Source organism: Vicugna pacos, chromosome 19, assembly GCF_048564905.1.
Source record: "Vicugna pacos chromosome 19, VicPac4, whole genome shotgun sequence".
In the NCBI taxonomy this organism is placed as follows: Eukaryota; Metazoa; Chordata; class Mammalia; order Artiodactyla; family Camelidae; genus Vicugna; species Vicugna pacos.
Window position 1 is genome coordinate 79,929 of NC_133005.1, and position 20,086 is coordinate 100,014.

The 20,086-nt window shown below is 48.0% G+C and overlaps 1 protein-coding gene across 1 annotated transcript in view; it reads right to left on the reverse strand.

The window, feature by feature from the left end:
• The window catches only part of LOC102536570 (probable ATP-dependent RNA helicase DDX60), a 71,781-nt gene extending 58,042 nt beyond the window's left edge, over positions 1 to 13,739 (reverse strand). The window contains exons 1-7 of the mRNA XM_072943650.1: positions 13,675 to 13,739; positions 8,759 to 8,828; positions 7,974 to 8,163; positions 6,570 to 6,911; positions 4,883 to 4,999; positions 3,653 to 3,814; positions 2,199 to 2,357 (exon numbers count right to left, since the gene is read on the reverse strand). Coding sequence (XP_072799751.1) covers positions 2,199 to 2,357; positions 3,653 to 3,814; positions 4,883 to 4,999; positions 6,570 to 6,911; positions 7,974 to 8,163; positions 8,759 to 8,814 — 1,026 coding nt within the window. The 5' untranslated portion in view covers positions 8,815 to 8,828; positions 13,675 to 13,739. The remainder of the gene's footprint in view (positions 1 to 2,198; positions 2,358 to 3,652; positions 3,815 to 4,882; positions 5,000 to 6,569; positions 6,912 to 7,973; positions 8,164 to 8,758; positions 8,829 to 13,674) is intronic.
• Positions 13,740 to 20,086: the final 6,347 nt, after the last annotated feature.

Genomic DNA, 20,086 nt, shown 5'->3' on the forward strand with positions numbered 1-20,086 from the left:
CTTGACACGGGCACGGAATAAACAGTGCTCTTCCCACATATCTGGCCATCCACACCACTCTAGTTAAAGAACGATGTTTTCTACCAGCCAAGACCACTGAGCATGTCCTGCAGGGTCCCCCAAGAACATCCCATCATTTAGAAAGACTCAGTACTATTCTTTTCATTTAATACCCACTGTGCATTAAAAAACTGTTTATGAAACTCAGGTAAGTGAAAATTACACATACAGAGCATTCCTTTACATCTGTAAATCAATACCACAATTAATATATACATACCATTCAGTAGTTGAGTACATGTAATTCAACCGACACAAAGTTGGCAAAAAATTAAGTATTTCTCAAAAGTAAATTTACAGCAAAACTCATAGCACAACATTGTTGATGCTGTATCATATTATTTCAGTGTCTGACGTACAGTATTCCTAGGCTCAGCGTACTGCCCTGGCACGACTTACACTAAGATGCCTGAAGTGAATTAAATAGGCGCTAAAGACTGTATCTCTATCGCTTTAGTGAACCACAGTCTGCCTCTTCCTGATGGAAAATGCCAAGGAAAGGGTTCCCCAGTGGGCTTTAGGACACAGGAACGTACTTTCACTGGACACCAGCAGAAGCACATGATCCTGTGTTCCCTGGAAGTGCTCACGGCTGCAGACCCAGGCCCACCCCTCCACACCTGGACTGGAAGTGCTGCCCACACACGCCATGAGCTGCCACAGCAGACATCGCTGAGGCACCACCAGTGAAACCAGCCCAAACCAACAGACTCGGGTTACCTGACTTCTTTATTTCTTAGGAGAAGCCATCCTTCTCAGACTGAGTGGAGTCTTCCCATTATTGGGTACTAAAGCATCCTGCAGTTCCTCCTTAACGTAAATTTTAAAAATTCAGTATCTGTCTCCCCCGCAAAACAGGGCTCTATGACAGTGCTGGGGGTGGGGGGACTAGGTTCTCAGCTTCCTCCCTAGGACTCATGCAACGCGTGTGCGGTGGGTCGACACCTGTGGACTGGCTTCCTAACTGACTGGTTCTAAAGTACTCTCCCTGAGCACTTGGACTCTAAGTGTCAAGATCCGCAAAAAAGGTCTGCTAATCCCATTTCTCGGCATGGAGTCCCCAGATCAAAGGGAAAGACTCACACACGAAGAACCTGGGAGCAGCAGCACCTATAACACAGCAAACGCCCTCTTCACTTCCCAGACCGCACTGTGTCCATCGAAAGCAGCCAATAGCCACCACAGAATGAGTGGAGTGAGGGAGAAACTGGGAAAACACGTGGAAAGAAAAAAAGTATAGACTATACATTATATATATCTTTACCTATAACCATGTATAGTCCCAATGTTAGAAACAATTACACAAACAGAGAAAAACCTACGCATTTACACCAAAAAGAATAAACTGAAACATGAATGGTGACCAGCACTGATTTGCGCGGGCTCCTGGGTAAGGTTTTCTTTCGCTATTTTTTTCAAGTCAACATATTTTCCCTAAATATCCTCAATACTGGACGAAAATAATAAACAATCAGACTGCTTTCCTCAACGGCTCTCAAGAGCAGAACACGACGGTCACTGTTCTCTCCCAGTTGACATCACAAAACCCTGATTTTTCTTTCTTTCTTTCTTTCTTTCTTTTTTTTTTTTTTTGAGTGAAGATTTATTCAGAGACGCACACTCCAGGGACAGGAGATGAGGGAAAGGCCACGGGTGGGGCTCAGGCTGAAGAAGAAGCAAGAAGCAGACGCCCCTGCAGACAGGCGGGCTGCGCAGCGCAGAGGAAAGGGCCACGAGCCCTGGCCCTGGCCCCCAGCCCTGACCCGGCCCTCGCCCCAGCCCTGACCCTGACCCTGACCCCGGCCCTCGCCCCAGCCCTGGCCCTGACCCCGGCCCTGGCCCCGGCTCCAACCCTGACCTGGGGCCTGACCCCAACCCTGACTCCGATCCCGATCCCGATGCCGGCCCTGACCCCCGCCCCAGCCCTGACCCTGGGCCTGACCTGACACCGGCCCTGACGCAGGCGGAGCGGGAGAGATGGTCCCCTCAGGCTGGAGACAGCGTGCGGCCGGTCCTACCGCAAACACAGCTGCTGGGGTTCGGAAGGGACTGACCAGGCCACTGACCCTTTCAGGCGCCCGCGCTGACGTGGCTCCCATACACCAGAGACAAGGCCCCCTGGCCGAGCATCCACTCACCATCTGTAAGGCGGTCTGAATTTCCTCGGTCCAGCGGGAAGCCACGACTCTGGTGCGGGCTCTCTGGGGAAGAGGCGCGCGGAGCAGGAAAACCGCAGTGAGACAGCACAGCCTGCACAGGTCCTCCGCCTCCCTCAGGGCCGGGCCGCGGCGCTCCCCCTGCAGGAGCCACAGAGCGCGTCAGGGACCGGCGGCCGCGCGACGCAGCGTGGGGCTGAGAGGCTGCGTAACCCTGCGTGACCCTGCGTGAGGCTGAAGGACGCGGCAGAACGCTGCGTGACCCTGCGCGACGCCTGGGCAGCCCACGAGCTGCTCCCCGCGTGCGGGCGGCCGTCACGCACTGACGCCCCGGTTCCGAGCAGGCCGGTCTCCCCACGTCCCGGGGGCGGGCTGTCCTGGTGACGCGCGGCTGCCGAGCGGCCCGGGCTCAGGAGCCCTCCCTGAGGCTGTCCTCTCCCCGGGCCTCATGTGTACAGCTGGCGCTGAACGCGGCGCGGCTGGGAGGGCGTCCCCTGTCCGAGCAGGAATGGCGGGGGCGCATGTAACCTGGCCACCTCCCGTGCCCGCGGGTTTCGGGGCCCCAGACGCAGAGGGTGCAGCGCCTCCCCGGAGCCAAACGGGCCTAAGGATGAGCCGCTCCAGAGAGACACTGGGTGCAGGTCACTTGGGTGGCACCTAAAATGACCCGCCTAGCCCCGTGGGGATGCGCCACCAGGACACGACTCACACAAGGGACGCAAGAGAAGCACGGTGAGCCCTGCTCATTTCTGAAACTGCGGAAGAAAGAGACAAAACTTCGTTTTTCCGTAGTGAGAATCTTCCACGGCAGCAGGGGGACCCGTGTGTGAGCGCGTGTGCGCAGCGCAGGGACGGCTGCTCAGCAGGACAGCGAAGCCGCGGCGGCCTCTCAGCCGGGGAAGGCTCGGCCCTTCCGTGTCTCCCCGGCGAGGACGGGAGGCAGAACTGCCGCTTCCAGGACCAGCGGAACCGGGACGAGACAGCCCTGGGTTCACGCCACACTGCATTTAACAGCTCGGTTTGAGGACTGCTCCTCGGACCCGCTGAACCTCAGCGTGCCCATCCGGGAAATAAGAACCACAGCGCCCCCTAAAAATGCTACTGTGAGGATTTAAGGGCAGAAGGGGTGTGAGGAGACCCGAACCTCGGACGGTGGCCAGCTCTCACCAGTGCCAGCTCCTTTCTTCTGGGGAGGACTGGACAGATTTGACTAGACGTGGACTAAGGGAAACGTGCAGAGTAAAACACCAAATCGTGTAACGGCACCATCAATGAGTCTTAGAAACAAATTCTATCGCCTCCCCCACCCCTTGTTTGGAAGTTCATATAAATTAGAGAAATAAAGTCAATCAAATGAATTGGGGCAATGAAAATCAATAAAATTTCAAACATGGAGAACCACGGTGTTGTATTTCACAGCAAAATAATGATCGCACCTGTTGGGTGTTAGTTTTCTGAGCAGCGGGAGTCTGCGACCTGTTCTCTAAGACGTTGTGGTACAAACTCAAGAACAACGAGCATGAAGTGACACAAAGAACTCGTCGAATGTCAGACCCTTCCGGCCACAGCTCCTTAAGCAGAGACATGACTTCACGTGCCTATCACAGAAGGAAATTGTGAAACACCAGGATGTTCAGGAAAACAGTTTCAATCATAAGTGATCTCACTGGAAGAAATACAAAGCACACATTTGATGACACAAAACTATAACTATTCCTATCTAAAACAATAAAATTTACCATGAGAAATAAAAAGTATTTCAGTGAAATTAAAAACCTCAGTACGTAGGAAGCTCCTATAAATCAATAAGAAAACAACTAAGCCTTTAGTAAGAGATGAGCAGATAATTCACCAAAGAAATACAAATAAAAATAAAAGTGCTAACCTCTTAAGTAACAAAATGAACAATTAGCATATTTTTTACTTACAAGTTTGCAAAGTATATCTTAATGATAATAGCACTGGAAATCATATGACATGTCATTTCTCTTTTACTTTATTGATAAGAATATTAATAGGTACAGAGTTACTGCAAAGCTATTTAGTAAAACATAAGGTTATCATTAAGTATATTGATACTTTTAATTGACTACTCAAGTTCTAGGTATCTAGGTTAGGTAAATACCACAAAATGTGTACCAAGATTTAGGCATCAAGATGTTCATCACAGAGTTTGTTTTTTTTCTTATTGAAGTACAGTTACAATGTGTCAATTTCTGGCGTACAGCACAATGTCCCAGTTATGCATATACGTACATATATTCATAATTGTGGAGTTCTTTGTTACAGCCAATTCTCAAACAATTCAAATGCCAGGCATTAGAGAAATACTAGCACCCAGTAAAAAATAAAATTTGTGAGGAATTTTTTGATAATCAGAAAAAGTGGTCTATTAAAGTCTGTTGCTAATATGTTTCTCAGTATAGTTCCTTTTGTCTGTAAAAAGGACATCAGTGCAAATGTAAGTGAAATACAAATAATGTCTGAGCTTAGTTAATATTGTTACACTGACACTAACACCCTGGCTGGACAGGTGCACGTGGTCACACCAGGTGCTAATGTGCAGGGAAGCTGGGGGAGGGGCACGTGGGGACCCTGTACTACTTTTGCATCTTTTTTTGTCATTAAACAGTTCAAGTCAAGAGTTCTTTTTAAAGTTTCAGTACCTCTTCCATCATATTTTCCCATTTAAAATTTCCAAAAAGATGTCCCAATGCTAAAACTCGACATTCTTCCAATTTCTTAATCAGGATTTTATAAGCATTTTCAATGTTATTCTTATTCTGTAAAAGATAGGCAAGTGACATAAATTGTCATAAATAAAGTGTCACATTACTTTCCAACTATAGACAATCATATATTAAAGATATAATTGTTACAATATATTTCTAAACTAAAAAATACACTAAAGTAATTATATATCATCAACAGTGCTTTTCAAGTCTGCCAAACAGCAATATTTTGTCTTTGCCAAATCAATTTTTGTCTGGGAATTTGGTCCATTTTATTTTTTTTAACAGCTTTATAAAGGTATAATTAACATGACACAAAATTTGCTCACTTTAAGGGTACAAATCAATGACTTTTGGTAAATTTGCAGAGTTGTGCAGTCATCACCACAATGTAATTTTAGAATGCTTTCAACATCTCAAAAAGAAACACTGTACCCATGTAATGCACTGTGTCTTATTAGGAAAAATTTCAAACACACACACAGAGAAAAGCGTAACACTCCCCCCTCCCCGGTAACTACCATTATCAACATACACCGCATCTTCTTCAGCATTTTACATGGTCCTCAGAATGAAAGTGAAAGATCCTCTCTAGGGTGAGAGTTCAGTAAATTAGGAAATAAATTATTTTACCAGAAATAAAACCCTCCATTAAAAAAAAATGTTTTCCTGAAGAATAGATTGGGAAAGAAATTTGTAGGGACATTTCAAACTCAAATTCAAAAAACGCTCTCACTGAGTAAAAAAGGGTGAGTGGATTACAGGACCTCCTCTCAATACAGAAACAAGTCCCAGGGCTATTTCTGCTCACAGAGGGCACCTCGAGTTGGAAATGGTTTAATGATTGGAGTTCTATCTTATACTTCATTACAACCATCCAGATGTCCCCAGTATCATGAGGGGTGTGACCCTAAACTCAAAAAGTGAAAAGTGTTAACTAACTCAAAAATCATTTTGATGAAATAGAGTCATCCTCACATTCTAAATTTGTTCTAAGCAGCAAAAATTAAACAGAAACCAGATTTATTTATAAAACTGGTGGTCATTTTTGACTCCCAAAAGTTCAGTACAGTAATTACTAATTATACTGATAAGCAAAATAGTAAGATCATGGAATTAAAATTCTCAATACTTTGAAAACTCTATTAATGATTTATTATTAAATAAACATATTTCACTTCTTTTCCTTCCTCCTCAACTCTCTCCATGGTTTTCTCATGAAAAGCTGCTGTGTTAACCATCATTTCACTCATCTGTGGCTCCAGCACCCCACACCACAGGGGAGCATATGCAGGCAGGGGGGTCAGAGGCCTCTCCTCAGACCCACTGTGTGTTGACAGTGAGCAGACTACTTACCTGTGACCCTGACCCTCCCTCATGGGGCTGCTGCAAATGGTAAATAAAATGGCTCTCTGGAAGGACCACACACCAACTCCTGTCATGGCTGCATGTGCCCAGTAAAGGGCTGCATTTAGGGTTGCAATCATCATTATTATTACTTCTCTATACCTCTCTGTGAGACTGGTCATAATTCCCATAGGAGAGGCAGAAATAAAACTGAGTCAAGTAATTTGGAAAATTCTGTGACATTCCAGAAGCCTGTCTTTGAGATGCAAATTACCTTCTGGAAAAACATCTGGTTCTTGTGCTTGCTTGGCATGAAATACGCATAAAGTCGAAGGAAATCGGACACCTGGCCTGAGGAGAGCACAGCATTGACCTTCATCGCCCAAGACTGAATGATTAAGAAGTTGAAGAGGTGTGTCTGGGGGTGGTTCAGGCCTTCATCCGCCACTATCAGGAAATACGGGTAACTGTCCTCCAAGAAAGTCTGCCACTCCTGCGACAAGCACCCAGAGAAAGTTGTTCGAACGTCGACGGTGGTATTGTGCTCTAGGTGTAGAATTAAAGCCCTCCTCAGAGGCAGAAGTTCGGGGAAGTTGAAATATGCGTACTCAGCATCCTGTGGGGGCGGGGGGAGGGGTGGAAGGACATAACTGTGAAATTGGCACTTAGTAGTCCACCAGTTTTGTGGGTTAGCAGGCACCGTCAAAGTCAGTAAAGGACTAGGTTCCACAGGTTCTGTTGTTTTATAGTCACAAGAAACAGACCCTTGAACCTCGACAGTCAGGTTGCAGACACCACGCATCGCGATTGGGGTCTAGATCCACGTGTCCTCTTTAACTTGGCGGAGTGGGTATCACATTTCCCTTCCCGCCCTAATCCTCTTCCCCTCCAAGCTCACTTCAGAAAGAAAAAGGGGAGGAAAATACTTAAGGGCAAATGGTGGATGTAAGTTAAGGAGGACCACGGCGGGTGCGGGGGGCGGGAGATTGTGAAACAGCACAAGTTTTATCAACAGACGTGCTTAGTGCCTGTCAACTGAGCCGCAGGCAACAGGCCAGCCCTTGCTCTTTATTCAAAACACTGCCCGCAAGTGGTCAGCAATGTTCAAAAACCTAACATTTTGTGGACCACAAAACACACCAAAATCCTCAGGAATGACACAGTGGTTACCTTTAGGGGGAGGAGGTAGTATTATACATACATAATACAACATATGTATGTATTCGAAATTGTTAACATTGTATTAATTATATGCACAATCAATCTCTTCCCTGGGAGGCATTTACTACAGAGCCAATAGCAACGAAGCACCACTGCTGAGTCTGACCACCTGCTGGGCTCAGATTAAACTGATAGCTGAGTTTTGAAGACAGAGGTTGTTCTACCTGGAGCTGGAAGATTAGAGCCCAGAGACCAGCTTGGCCACTGCAGAGATTTCTCACCTCCTCCAGGGACCAGCACATCCTCACAGGAATGTCCCATCAGTGCAAATAAAAAATAAAAGTAAATGCAGTAACTTCTGGATCCTGGATCATGAGGACTTTTTTGTCTATTCTTCCCTTTAAATTTTCTGAATTTTTTAGACATATTTCACTTGGAAATAAACAAAAAGCTACTTACAAAATAATAAGCAGTTTTAGCTCTCAAATCACAGAAAACAACTCAAGTGTCACGTTACCTTGAAGAAAACGATGGCAAACTGTCCCCCTTTACTGATAAGATCCACAAGGTACCGCTCAACCAGGTAGAAGAAGTGGAGATTCTGTCCCGGCTCGAATGACTGTGCAAGGAAGCATGTGATCAGCAATGCATCTCCATCAATCAGGAAAAATTCTGACTCAACAAAGTCATTGAACAAACTGTCATAGCTAAAATGAAAACAGTTGAAACAAAAATTACATGTAGACTCCATCAGGCCCAGAGGGTGACGTGATGATATAATAATATTCTCTTATTATCTTCTCATCTTTATCACCAATAGCTTGATTTGCTAAGAATTTTCTATTGGGCTCTACGCTCAGACTTTCCAGAGACATCCACCCACGTAAGCGTCCTTCCTGGGAAGAAGCAGAATCATTCCCATTCTACAGGGAAGGAAACTGAGGCTGGAGGGGAGAGCAAATTCTCAAAGGCCATGTGGCAGGGCATGGACTGGACTCAAGGATTTAAACATCTCTCTCCGAATACAGACCTCCCGCTTAATCAGTCTCATCCCTTTATAAAACTGACAGCTGTGGGCAAACAGAGCAGGAGAAACTATGTCCATTGCCCATCAAACGGCTGTAAAAGTTCTATGTTAAACAGTCATATATATATATATATATATATATACACACACAGTAGTCTAACATATACACTGAGATTAATGATTGACAGACAGACAGATAGGTATCACTTTAAGGCCAAACAGATACACAGGAAATAAGATGGTCACCTCTCTTGATTTATTACTATAACACTCACTTAGCTTTCGGCATTTCAGTCAAAATTAACTGGGACATTTCCTTTAAAAACATCATGTATTTTTGTGAACCTAAGGGAAAAACATTAAGAGAATGGATTATTTTCAACCAATTCTTTTTTTTAAAGAGCTATCATTTACAAAGCATTTGAGAAATAAACAGCAGTAATGAGTTATATGAATCCTATTAAATCTGTGTAGCTTACAGAATCCTCGTTTTACAACTTATGAATATCTTAAATGGAAAATTACCCATTCTTGCTGCTCCCTGTGTCTCCATAATATGAACTGGAAAATATTAAATATAGCAAATATCCTTTACTGTGGTACCTCCAGTGACTAATGAAAATGGCAGACCTACAAAGAAAAGAAAAACTAAAAATTCATTATTCCATCAACAAATTGTATTTAATGACTTCAGGCCTTAAACAAAACATTAGGCACTGGGAATACAAGAATGAATGAAAGTCAAAATGCTGTCAGTTTCCATGAAACTTAAAGACCTTCAGAAAAGACAAGTACCAACCAGATAATCATATGAATGGTGGAAAATTGTAAGTGGGACAAAGTCAAAGAGGTCAGAGGAATCGTCCCTGAAGAAGACATACCTGGGCTCCTGAAGGAGGAGCTGAGAATTAATTAAGCAAAGGGGTGGGGTGGGGGTGGCATCCCAGGCAGAGGGAACACCAGAACCCCGCGTGCAATAGCCTCCAGGCACGAGGGTGTGTGGGCAACTTGGGTCCTGGAGTGAGACAGTAAGGGGGGAGGGCCATGGTGAGGGGTGTGCACATCACAGGCAGGTCACGTATTCTTCATCCTAAAATCCATCTATGTTTCTAAGCAGGCAGTCACATGACTGGCTTTGCATTTTGAAAGACTACTCTGGCCACAGCACCAAGAACAAAGCAAAGTTTCAGTTGGTAAGGCAGAGGGGAAGCCCCTTTGAATGACGGGAGAGTTGCATGTAGCCCAGCTGGATGGTAGCTGGAGGCACACGTTCATCTTAAATATTCCGAAGGTGAGTGTGATGTGATCTAGTCAAGGATCAGATATGGATGGAGAAGAGGAGGCTCAGGGTTCTACCTGATGCAACAGGACGGACGGAAACCTTGGGAAAAGGCCAGCTCCAGGGACTGATCCTGAGTTCACTTGTGGGTAGGTGGGCTGGGCCTGCCTTGGAGACTTATTGTAGGGTATGTCGTGCACGTAGCCAACTGTGCAGGTGCAGCAGTCAAACACAAGGCTGGGCCAGACCTGAATGTGAGAGAGTGTCAGGGTCATGCTAAGTGAGGCCCTTGGTGTCGACGACCTGGCTTGGACAGAGACACGCAGCATCAGAAGAGAGAATATCAGATTCCACAAGATGCGCTGGGTTGATTCACAGCCTCCCAGGTGTTCACGTGGCCCTTAACATCTCGGGAATTTTTTCATCACACCCCAGGACAAAATAAATACCTAATCGTTTATTTATTAAGTAGTTAGCTCCAAACAATTAGTAAGTCCTAACAACTTCGTTTGAAAATAGAATGCACATTCAACTGAAAGAAATGGTATCAGCATGACTGGGACATTGTTCTGCACACCAGAAATTGACACATTGTACAGACTTCAATAAAAAAATAACAAATAATAAAATTTTTTAAATAAAAAGTCAACAATCACTGATGAGATGTGTGTGCATGTTGGACACTGTGCAACTTTTTAACAGCAGCCGTGGTCGCAGAGTAAAGCCCTCCTTCATCTGACAGATAAGGGATTCCACATGGCCTACAGGACACTTCCAATACTAAACTTGACCCTAACACTCACACCACTGCATAGAATCTAGTCATTGTACCCAGTTCTCTCTCATTTAAGGGAGAGACACGCAAAAGAAAATAAAATCAGTTACTTTGAATAATAACCATGAATGAATATATATAAAAAATTAGAATCACTAGACATTTGAGGGGGAGAGAACTAAAAATAAGAAGCCAGATGAAGAAACATGATTACAGGACAGAACAGTCCTTTAAAAAGCTCTAATTAGAGTTCTCAGTAATCACAATGACATTAGCTAATAAGATAAGATCAGGTGCTGTTATTATTTAAAAAAAAAATAACAAGAAGTAAATGCTCATAAAAATGTTAAGTATATTTTCAGAAAAAAAATTATGCGCAGGTCAACGGAATGGACATGCTGAAATTTCAAGTTATCCAGGAGTCAAAATTCAGAAAATTTCTTAGAGGAGAGAAGACAGAAACAAAGAGATGGAAAACAGAAAAATTACTAACATACAGAGGCTAAACCAAAAAGTTCTAAATCCACTTCAGAGTAACTCCAGCAGGAGAGAAGTACGACTCCAAAATGGGGTGGAGATAAAGGTCATCATAGATCTACCAGTTTCAGCGAGATAATGGTACTAGACCCGAGTTAAAGAAAAGTATGCATTTCTAGATTGAAAAGCTTTTCCAAGTACTGAGCACAAACAATGACAGAAGAGGAAAGCACGGGCAGACACAGCTTGCTGAAACCGGAGGACTCCAAGACACAGAGAAAGACAGAGTCCCATGAGGAGGTGTGAGGCAGAGGCAGCCAGGAGCGACAGGTGGCCACTCTGACCCTCGTTCAGAAATCCAGGACAGCAGAGGCAGGTTACTTACTGTCCCTGCATCTTGCCTGATGCATCTGTAACATCGGGATGGACAATAATATTACTCCACTCTGGCTGTCTTCTCCAGCTACTAAAAGTATACAAATTGATGGAAACAGTACCCGGCACACAGCTAGAACTCATTAAAGTGAGCAGCAGTGCTGGAGGTTTTTATAAAGGAAAATAATACTTTCAGAGTCTTGAGAGGAAAATATTTTGGACTTAGAATTCTGTACCCAAACAGTCGTTCAATTCACTGAGAGGGGGAAAAAAGACAGTATTCCTAGACGTTGCAGAAGTTGGAAATTGCACCAAACACTTAAGTTAAACGACCATTTTATTTAAAGCACAGTCCAGAAAATTGAAGGAAAAAGATCAACGATGAGGACAATGAAGACGCAGGGAGACCCTGCAGGATCCAGAAGGGTTAAAGGAAGCCACAGAGGGAATGAGAGGCACGTGCTGCTCTGAACTTGGAGACCTCCAGACAGCAAAGACGGGGAAACACGCTTCCCAAAGATACTGACTGGTCCTACAACGTGCGCTAACAAGAACTTCATAACTGCTCTCTACTGGTTTTCCATTTCTGATTCAACATAGAAACCAAAATGAAAGTCATGAAACACTCTAAATTATGACAAACTCTGACAATAGAAAAATAACTTAATTAGCCTCATTGGGAGGTTCAGAAATGGAGAAGTTTCATTTCTTTTAGCTGGAGGTGATCCAGCTAATATAATAAACAGAAACAAAAATGCTATTAGAATATCACCAGTTTATAACTTCTAATAAATTAACAGATCTTGGTATGATTAGCTGTTAACACAACAAAATTAGGGGCAAAGAGCTGCTTCCATATAGAACTACCCCAGTGTGGAAATACTCCAGCCAAAGGGGAAAAAAAAAGAAAAAGAAACTCTTAAACCTGAATTTGATCAAAACTCTAGCGGCAAGAACTAACTGTCGTTCAGAAATTCAGAAGACAGAAGGACACGTTAAGTGTTCAAAGATGTGACCAGGAGGAAAATAACAAGACCGAAAAAGAAAAACTCAAAAACAGCCCACCAAAATTAACCAAAAAACAACCCTCCCCCCAAAAAAGGTTATTAACAAATAAATGGCAAAATGATGAAAGAAACGGTAACAAACTTAAAGATGTCTGTCCAATTGCAGTAGTGTCAAACGCTGTATGGATTCTGATTTTAACACCTTAAAAAGGAGAGAAGGAAAGGACAAAAGAAAAATCGGGGACTGTGGGTGGAGGAGTGATGCCCAACCCAGAGAACAAGGTCCAGGGGAGGGAGGGCGGAGCCCGCGGAACCGCAGGATGGCGCCCAGACCCCAGCCTCCCTGGTGCAACCGGTGCGCGTGTGTCCCCTGGGGCGCGGGCAGCGTCTCCCCTGCTGAAGCTGTAGCCTGTGAGGCTCTGCCCTAGGACACGAGAGTCTTCTGCTGGCTCTGCAGACCTAAACCCGCGGCTAAGACCCCCGCGGGGACGCCCCAGCCAACAGCCAGCAAGAAACAGGGCCCCCCCCCCCCAGTCCCATAACTGCGAGGAGGTGGACCCTTCCAGCAGCTAATGGAGCCCAGCCCCGAGCCCAGCCCACGCCTTCAGCCCAGCCGAGGACATGAGATGGGTCAGGACTCAGCCAACCAGCGCCGGCCGTCCCATCCACCAAAACGCTCCAAGAGCGCATTTCCACAGACTTCAGCCACTGGCGTCGCGACCATCTGTTATTCAGCACGAATGCACACCCCGTGACCATGAACACTTCCCGTCATGAAAGAAAGAAATTCTTACTGTGCGAAGTCACTGGACCTAAGGGTATAAGGAACCACCGGGAGAGATCTTATGAAAATGCAGATTCTGATTCTGCAGGTTGGGACTCGGGCCGAGATGCTACACGGATGAGGAAGCGGCTGACCCGTCGGGTCCCACCGGCCCTGCTCGCGCTGACGCCCCCGGGTCTCCCCAGCATCCCGACCCCACACCCGCACCCTGGTGCCTGCACGCCCGCCCCTCACCGCGCTGCTCCGCCCTCGGCGCTCCCCACCAGCAACTTTCCTGCGCCCCAGAGCTCCGCCAGCCCTCGCATCCCCGTCCCACTCGTCCCCCCAGCCCCGCGCCCCACTGCATCCTCTGCAACCCCGCAGGCCCCGGGGCGCGGCCCCCTGCCTCTCCCGCTCCCGCTCCCCGAGCACCGCAAGGAGAGCGCCCAAGGCCATCTCCCCGCCCCTCGGGTCAGAGACCTCGAGCCCGCCAGGGACACCCCGGTACTGCTCACCCTGGACCTGGACGCGGACCCGCTGCCCCCGAAAAGCCGCTGACTCGCGCCCGGGGAAGAGTGGCTGTGAGAGGGCTGGAGCCCAGGGACCAGGCGTCGGGCTGGGCGGAGCCCCCAGCCGGTCTGGTCCGCGGAGAGACTTTCGGTTTCCTTTCTCATCTCTGGCAGTTAAGTTTCGTTTCACTGCATGGTGAACAGGTGAGCAGGTAGGGAATTCGGGCATCCTTCCCTGCCATCAGTACCTCAGTAACGTGAACCTTGGGATTTGGACATAAAAGTGGAAGGAAATGAGGCGGAGAAATCCCAGACGTCTAAACAAGATCAGATCAAGAAGAGGCAGAATTAGAAACAGAGGAAATGTAAGATCTGTGGAACTTGAAATTCCACCCTGAGGTGCAGGGTCCCCACCCCACCTTTATGGAAAAAGAAAAAGAAAAACAGTGAAGAACAGGTAAACTTGGCATTTCTGCAGTGAGCTGCTGATGACTGTCCTGTGTCAACTGTATCTGGAACTTTCATGGGCCAAGAAATTTCTCTTTTTTTTCCAAATTGAAAGTGCAACATTTTCACTTTTATTTCTGACTTTAGTTTCACTTAATTTCTGCCTGTTGATGTTTGCAGTTTGGGTTTCGACATGAGCCTCTCTCTTTAGTGTGCTCGTGTGCAGTTTCATGAACACTGTCAATGTGCAGATACACTGGGATTCCAGGGGACAGGAAGGGTGACAGCAGTGGATCTGAGAATCTTAGCAACAGTGAGAAGCCAGGAACTGCCCTGTCCACAAGGAACGGAAAGGAAGGAGGTCCAGGCACTCGCTGCTCCACAGGGAGAACAGAGAGCCTTAAACTGGAGTCAAGTTGATGAGGAAAATGGTGGAGGACAGAGAAGGTGGGCTTTTCTCACATCCGGCAGGCTTTTGTTTACTTATTTATCTGTTTGCAAACTTGTAATGTGTTTATCAATGATGATAGAGATACAGAAAACAGAAGACCTTGGACTTGACACAGGACTGGTCTCAAGTGATGCTGTGTTTGCGTCCCTCCTTCACAAACCTCTCTGATGTGCTGGCCAGGGGTAAGCTGGCTAACGCCCCTCCCTCCTCCTGTCCTGAGGTCAGTGCCCTGACTCCTGGAACCTGCCAACATGTGAACTTTCAGAGCCAAAGTACTTCGCAGTGTGAGCCTGGAGTGAGGCTTCTGAGCCAAGGAAGTGATGCTGGGTGACTGGTGCAGGGGTCTCCCAGGGTCCTTACCTGGGGGAGGCAGGAGCAGGTGCGGAGAAGGCAGTGCAGTGACGGCAGCCTCCATGGCCTAATGACAGCAAGGAAACGTGTTCTTGTAGACCCTCAGGGGCCAGCGCCCCTCAGACCGTGATTTCAGCCCAGTGAGACTGACCATCAGACTGTACGAAGATAAATTTGTGTTGTTTCACGCCACTATGTTTGCTGGACAGCATGGAAATAATGGAGAGGCTAAAAATATCCGTGAATATCTGAACACTTATTCTTACATTTATCCTCAAGACCATGTCAGGAGGTGTGCACTATCATTTTTATTGTTCCATACACGAGAGAAACAAGGCTTAGAGGGATAACACAGCAGGTAAACGGCCACCTGGCCCAGTCCACATGTCTGCCTACAATCTGTTTCCTGACCTCAGGCTAAGGCTTCCTCTCTGCAACCAAGAGCCTTCCAGTGATGAATGCTGATGTCATTCTGCTTTCTTTCTTGGTTAAATAGTCACAATGTTAAGCTTTTTAGCATACGTGATATTTTGTGGTTGCTTTGGATTGTGATGACTTGAGGTTTATGAAATGAGACCTCAAGGAACCGCCCACATGCATTTAAGCAGCACATGAGGCTCAAGTCCAGTTTTCCACCTCAACAGCCTGCTCCCACAACCATGCAGGACTTTGTCTAGGATCCCAACCGTCACAAACTCCATTTTTCCCTGTCAGTCCTCCCTCCTGCTCCCTGCATGGCAGCCTCAGGGACGCCCAAAATTTGTTTTGTGGGATGAAGTCCAACAGCTGACACTCTGCCCTCCACGAATTCACACGTTCCACTGTTTGAGCTGAGTCATTCCTCCACACACATGCCTGCATTCGATAACCTGGGTCCATTCAATTCTGTTCCACTTTCACTCTGGACACCGAGGGAAGGGAGCCAGAGTGTGTCCCATCCAAGTGTTCACAGACAAGGCCGACGCCTTTCCTTTCCCCCTAAGACTTCTGCATATTTTACAATGATGGCTCCAGTCTTCCAGAACTTTCTAGTCTCCTCAAGTCCTTTCTGATGACAGGACGCCTCTGTTCTCAGCCCCCTCTCAACTTTAGGGTGACTCCATCTGCAATTCTCAGAGTCTGAGAAGGGTACACCGGGCACCACCCAGACCCAACCCAAGTAACCCCATGACGGGGCTGGGTTTCTGCTCCAACTTCTCAGTTCCTTGCTCCTCAGTCTTGTGTCTTCGCCTCCGTTCCATCAGCACAGGGACTGCTGTTCACCCCCTAACAGTCTCAAGTCACTTCCATTTAAAACTAAACAGTCTCCTGCTCCATCTCACGCCTCCTCTTTTTGGCCCGGTTCCCTCTTGTCTACACTCTATGTCTACACCTCCTCACTCCTCCAAGTCCTCGGGCCCCTTTCCTCTGGATCTACCCTGAACCTGCTCTGAGGTCACCGGGGATGCCCCAGTGACTGGAAATCCGGGCAATACTCTTTAGTCCATGATCCACTCGCCACTCTCCAACACTGGGAAGGCTTTAGCCACTGCCTCTTTCCAAGGAGCCTCTTCCCCCTCGGTTCCAGTTAAATCTGTTCCTCTTCCCGCCTTCTCTCTTGGGACTCATGGAACTGTTACCCCAAAAGGGAAAGGGAAAAGACTCCAGCTCTTGTCACACCTGAAAGATAACAGACAGGAGACAGCATTGTGCAGCAAAAGATTTCACAGGATTTACTCAGGAAAAGGAAAAGCACTCCTCCAAGAACCGGGGGTGGGCAGGTCCAGGGCAGACAGCAATAGTCTTTGTCTACCTTCCTCTGCTACCCTCGCTTACAGGTGGTCTCTTGACTGGCTGACGGCTCTTGCCCCAGAGTGCTCAGTCATGCCCGGCCCTGGGGCTCATGTCCTTATGCATGATGCACACAGAAAAACCCAAGGAGGGGGTCTAAACTGCCGTGCTAATTGTATTACGGTGAGCACTAGGTCACATCTGGTTGGGTCCTTCTTGCTGCCCCACAGTCTCCACCCTTGGGTTCTAACCAGTTTCTTGCTGGCACTCGTTCAGAGGAAGTAAAGACCCTTTATGCTGCAGGCGGGCACACTGCCATCTTCCAGACCCTCCTCCCTCTCCTCCACCTGTCTGCCTGGTGCCCCCACTTATCTAACTGCCTAACAGTCATCAGGTAACAACTGTTCAAACAGAAGCATGGGGACGATGGCTGCACCTTCACTCAAACTCCAGTGAACCTGAGCCCCTGACACTGATGGAATCATCACGTCTTGAGCCAGCATCACCTTCTCACCTGGATTTGTGGAGCAGCCTCTCCCTGCCTGACTGCCGTTTGTCCCTCCAACCCACTCCACCTGCTGTGGGGCCACTGGCGAGTGTGCAGAGCAGAGCCTGTCTAGTCCCTGCTGACTGGGCTTCGGTGCTGTTCTGCAGCCCAAAGCATGGAAAGGCGGTTCTTTTCAGAGCTAACTCTTCCACCAAGTGACAGTTCGTGCATCCCCTGTGAAGACCGTGACAGCCCCGAGGGTGCATGGAGCCTGGTAAGAACTTGTCTGTTGGGGACGTTTAGGGTGAATCTTCCTTTTATTCAGTCGGTGCTGTTTAGTCTTAAAGTCGTGTTTGATTCCTTAGGGGAAATGGTGTTGGTATTATTCTCATCACCCCCCACTCCCCTGCACCCAGCCCCAGACCAGAGCCAAACAGAGGTGTGCAGAGATGTCTCTCACACTACTGTGGACGTGGGTTGCTTCGGGACTACACCCACTGATCCATGCCTCCTCCCTGAAACCCTCCAACTGTCTCATAGGCCTCCTCTCACCCGCCCTCGAGTCAGGGGCATGGCCAAGCACAAGGACCCCTGCTGGACAGGTGTCACTCACAGCCTGGGCGTGGAGGTGGGGGGGCAGCAGCCCGGGTGCGGCACACAGGCTGGGGAGCAAGGATCCTGCTGGGACTGTGGGAGGCAGACTTCGTCATTACCAGAGGGTGGGGTGACCCTGGTTCCCTTGGGAGACGAGACTGCTTGTTTAGATGGCTGTGCTGGCTGGAAGGGCATGGACTTGCTGGGTAAACGCAGCTGGTCTGGCGGGAGAGGAACTGGCCAGGTGGGGAGCCTCTGCTGCATGGCGGGGAACATGCCCGCTCTCATCTGACAGTCCCCCAGGGAGCAGAGGTGCCCCTGCAGGAGCTCAGGGGGCCCTGGGAGGTTCCCCCGAGCACAGCACCTTGACACGTTGAACATCCTAGCTGGAGGAGCCGGGTGAGCAACAGCAGGAGGGCGGCTACTGGGACCTGCCCCCCACCTCCTCCCTGAAATGAGGAACCAGCCCCACCCTGCCAACTCCCAGACCTGGGGACAGAGGACAACAGGACACAGCTATCCACCGTTCACTGCCCCCACCTGAGCCCCTCCAGCCTCCAAGCCTTCACATGTTTACTGTTTCTTTATCTAAAAGGTAAAAAGTCTTCCTGCTCTGGCCACTCCTTTAGGACTTCATCCTCCTGTGAAGGGCCCCGTGTACGTGGAAAGCCTCAGCACACTTGCCAAGCTTTTCTCCTTGCTCATCTGTCTTCTGTGCATTTACTTCTTAGCCGGAGACCCCGGGAGGGGGAGGAGGGCTTGTCCTCTGCTGCGGCAGCCGTGCAAAGCCAGGCCTCACAAGACGAGACCCTAGCATCGGTGTGAACTTAGTGGTGACTCAGACTCTTAGGGAGCAGGACAAACGCCTCCCCAAGAAGCAAAGTAGATCCTTGAGGAGGAGGGAGAGAACCAGGAAACGTGAACTCAGAGGTGCCTGCCCTTGTGGCCACTAAAAACAGTTGTGGGTCTGAGTGGCAAGGGTGAGGCGGGATTTTAGCTTCACCGATGCCTGTGGCTATGGTGACACCTCCAGGCCCATGTGCTGCTCTGTAACTTAAATAAGAGCTCTGGGAAGAGCCCACAGGTCCTCTTAATTAAACCAATTCATCTGGCCACCAGGGGCATATGGACCCTCAAAGTCCCACTGAAATCTTCCTTCGAGAGTGCAGCACGGTTTTCTGAGAAGACACTTGAACCTCACGGTGGTAATGCCTGGAGCTCCAAGGGGACGCAGCATGTGCTGGGGGCGGGGGAGGTTGTCCTGGGACTGAGTGCTCGCAGAGGTGTCTGTCACCTTGCTTTATACGTGGTCTCTGCAAAGGAAAGGCCCCCCAGAGCTCTTTACCCCAGAGGGTGTGGATTCCAATGGGGACGGACCTGACAGCATTTGGTGCAGGGCCCCACCTCAGGTGGACTGACTAGCAGGTCACAGCATCAGTCAGAGTAAATAAAATCAGTAAATGCAGAATGTGTTGTCTCCAGAGCCAAGCAGAACTAAAAGTTGTCAGACTTGCATCGATAGTTCGGACGCTGGAGGGACAACAGCCAGGTCTTGACGTTGTCAGCAGTGGAGCGGTCCTCAGTTCACCCAACAATCCTAGGGGATTTCACCCGGGTGGGGGTTAGGGGCTTCCTCTGGACCAGGCAAGTTGCCAGCATCCATGTGTCCAGAACAAGCACTTGCATGAACACCTGGAGCTGCTCAGAGGATGATGTTACCTGTGCAACATCACCCCTGGGCTCTGGAGGAAGGTGGGGATGGGAGGGGGGTTGAGACCTCCCCTGCAGAGTGTGTGCAGCTACGAGGCTGCCACCCCCAGGGAGCCTGGCAGAGGCATGTGGAGTCCCTCCAGAGACAAAGGCATACTGAGGCCACACAGAACAGATGTGCCATTTCTGTAACAGTGACTTCCAAACGGGCTGCTGGCAGAGTGGTGGGTACCATGGTGTGGAGGGGCTGGGATCCACTGTGGGGGCTGTTCACGCTCCTCCAGTTGAGAACACACCAAAGTGGGTTAGTACCTAGGGAAGAAGTGAGGATAATGAGACCTTCATTCATTAGGCCTTATGGTTAAATTCCTGAAAATTATTTGTCAAAAATGTAACAATTTAGGGGGAGGGTATAGCTCAGTGGTAGTGTGGATGAAGGAGGTCCTGTGTTCCATCCTCAGTACTTCTGTTTAAAAAAAAAAAAAAAAAAGAAAGGAGTGTAACAATTTAATATGATACTGTTTCATGTTTTGTTACTTTTCCTCTGATTAGGATGTGATGGTTGGTTCAGGAGCTTGCCTAATATGTGGCATTGTAAGGAATTTCAA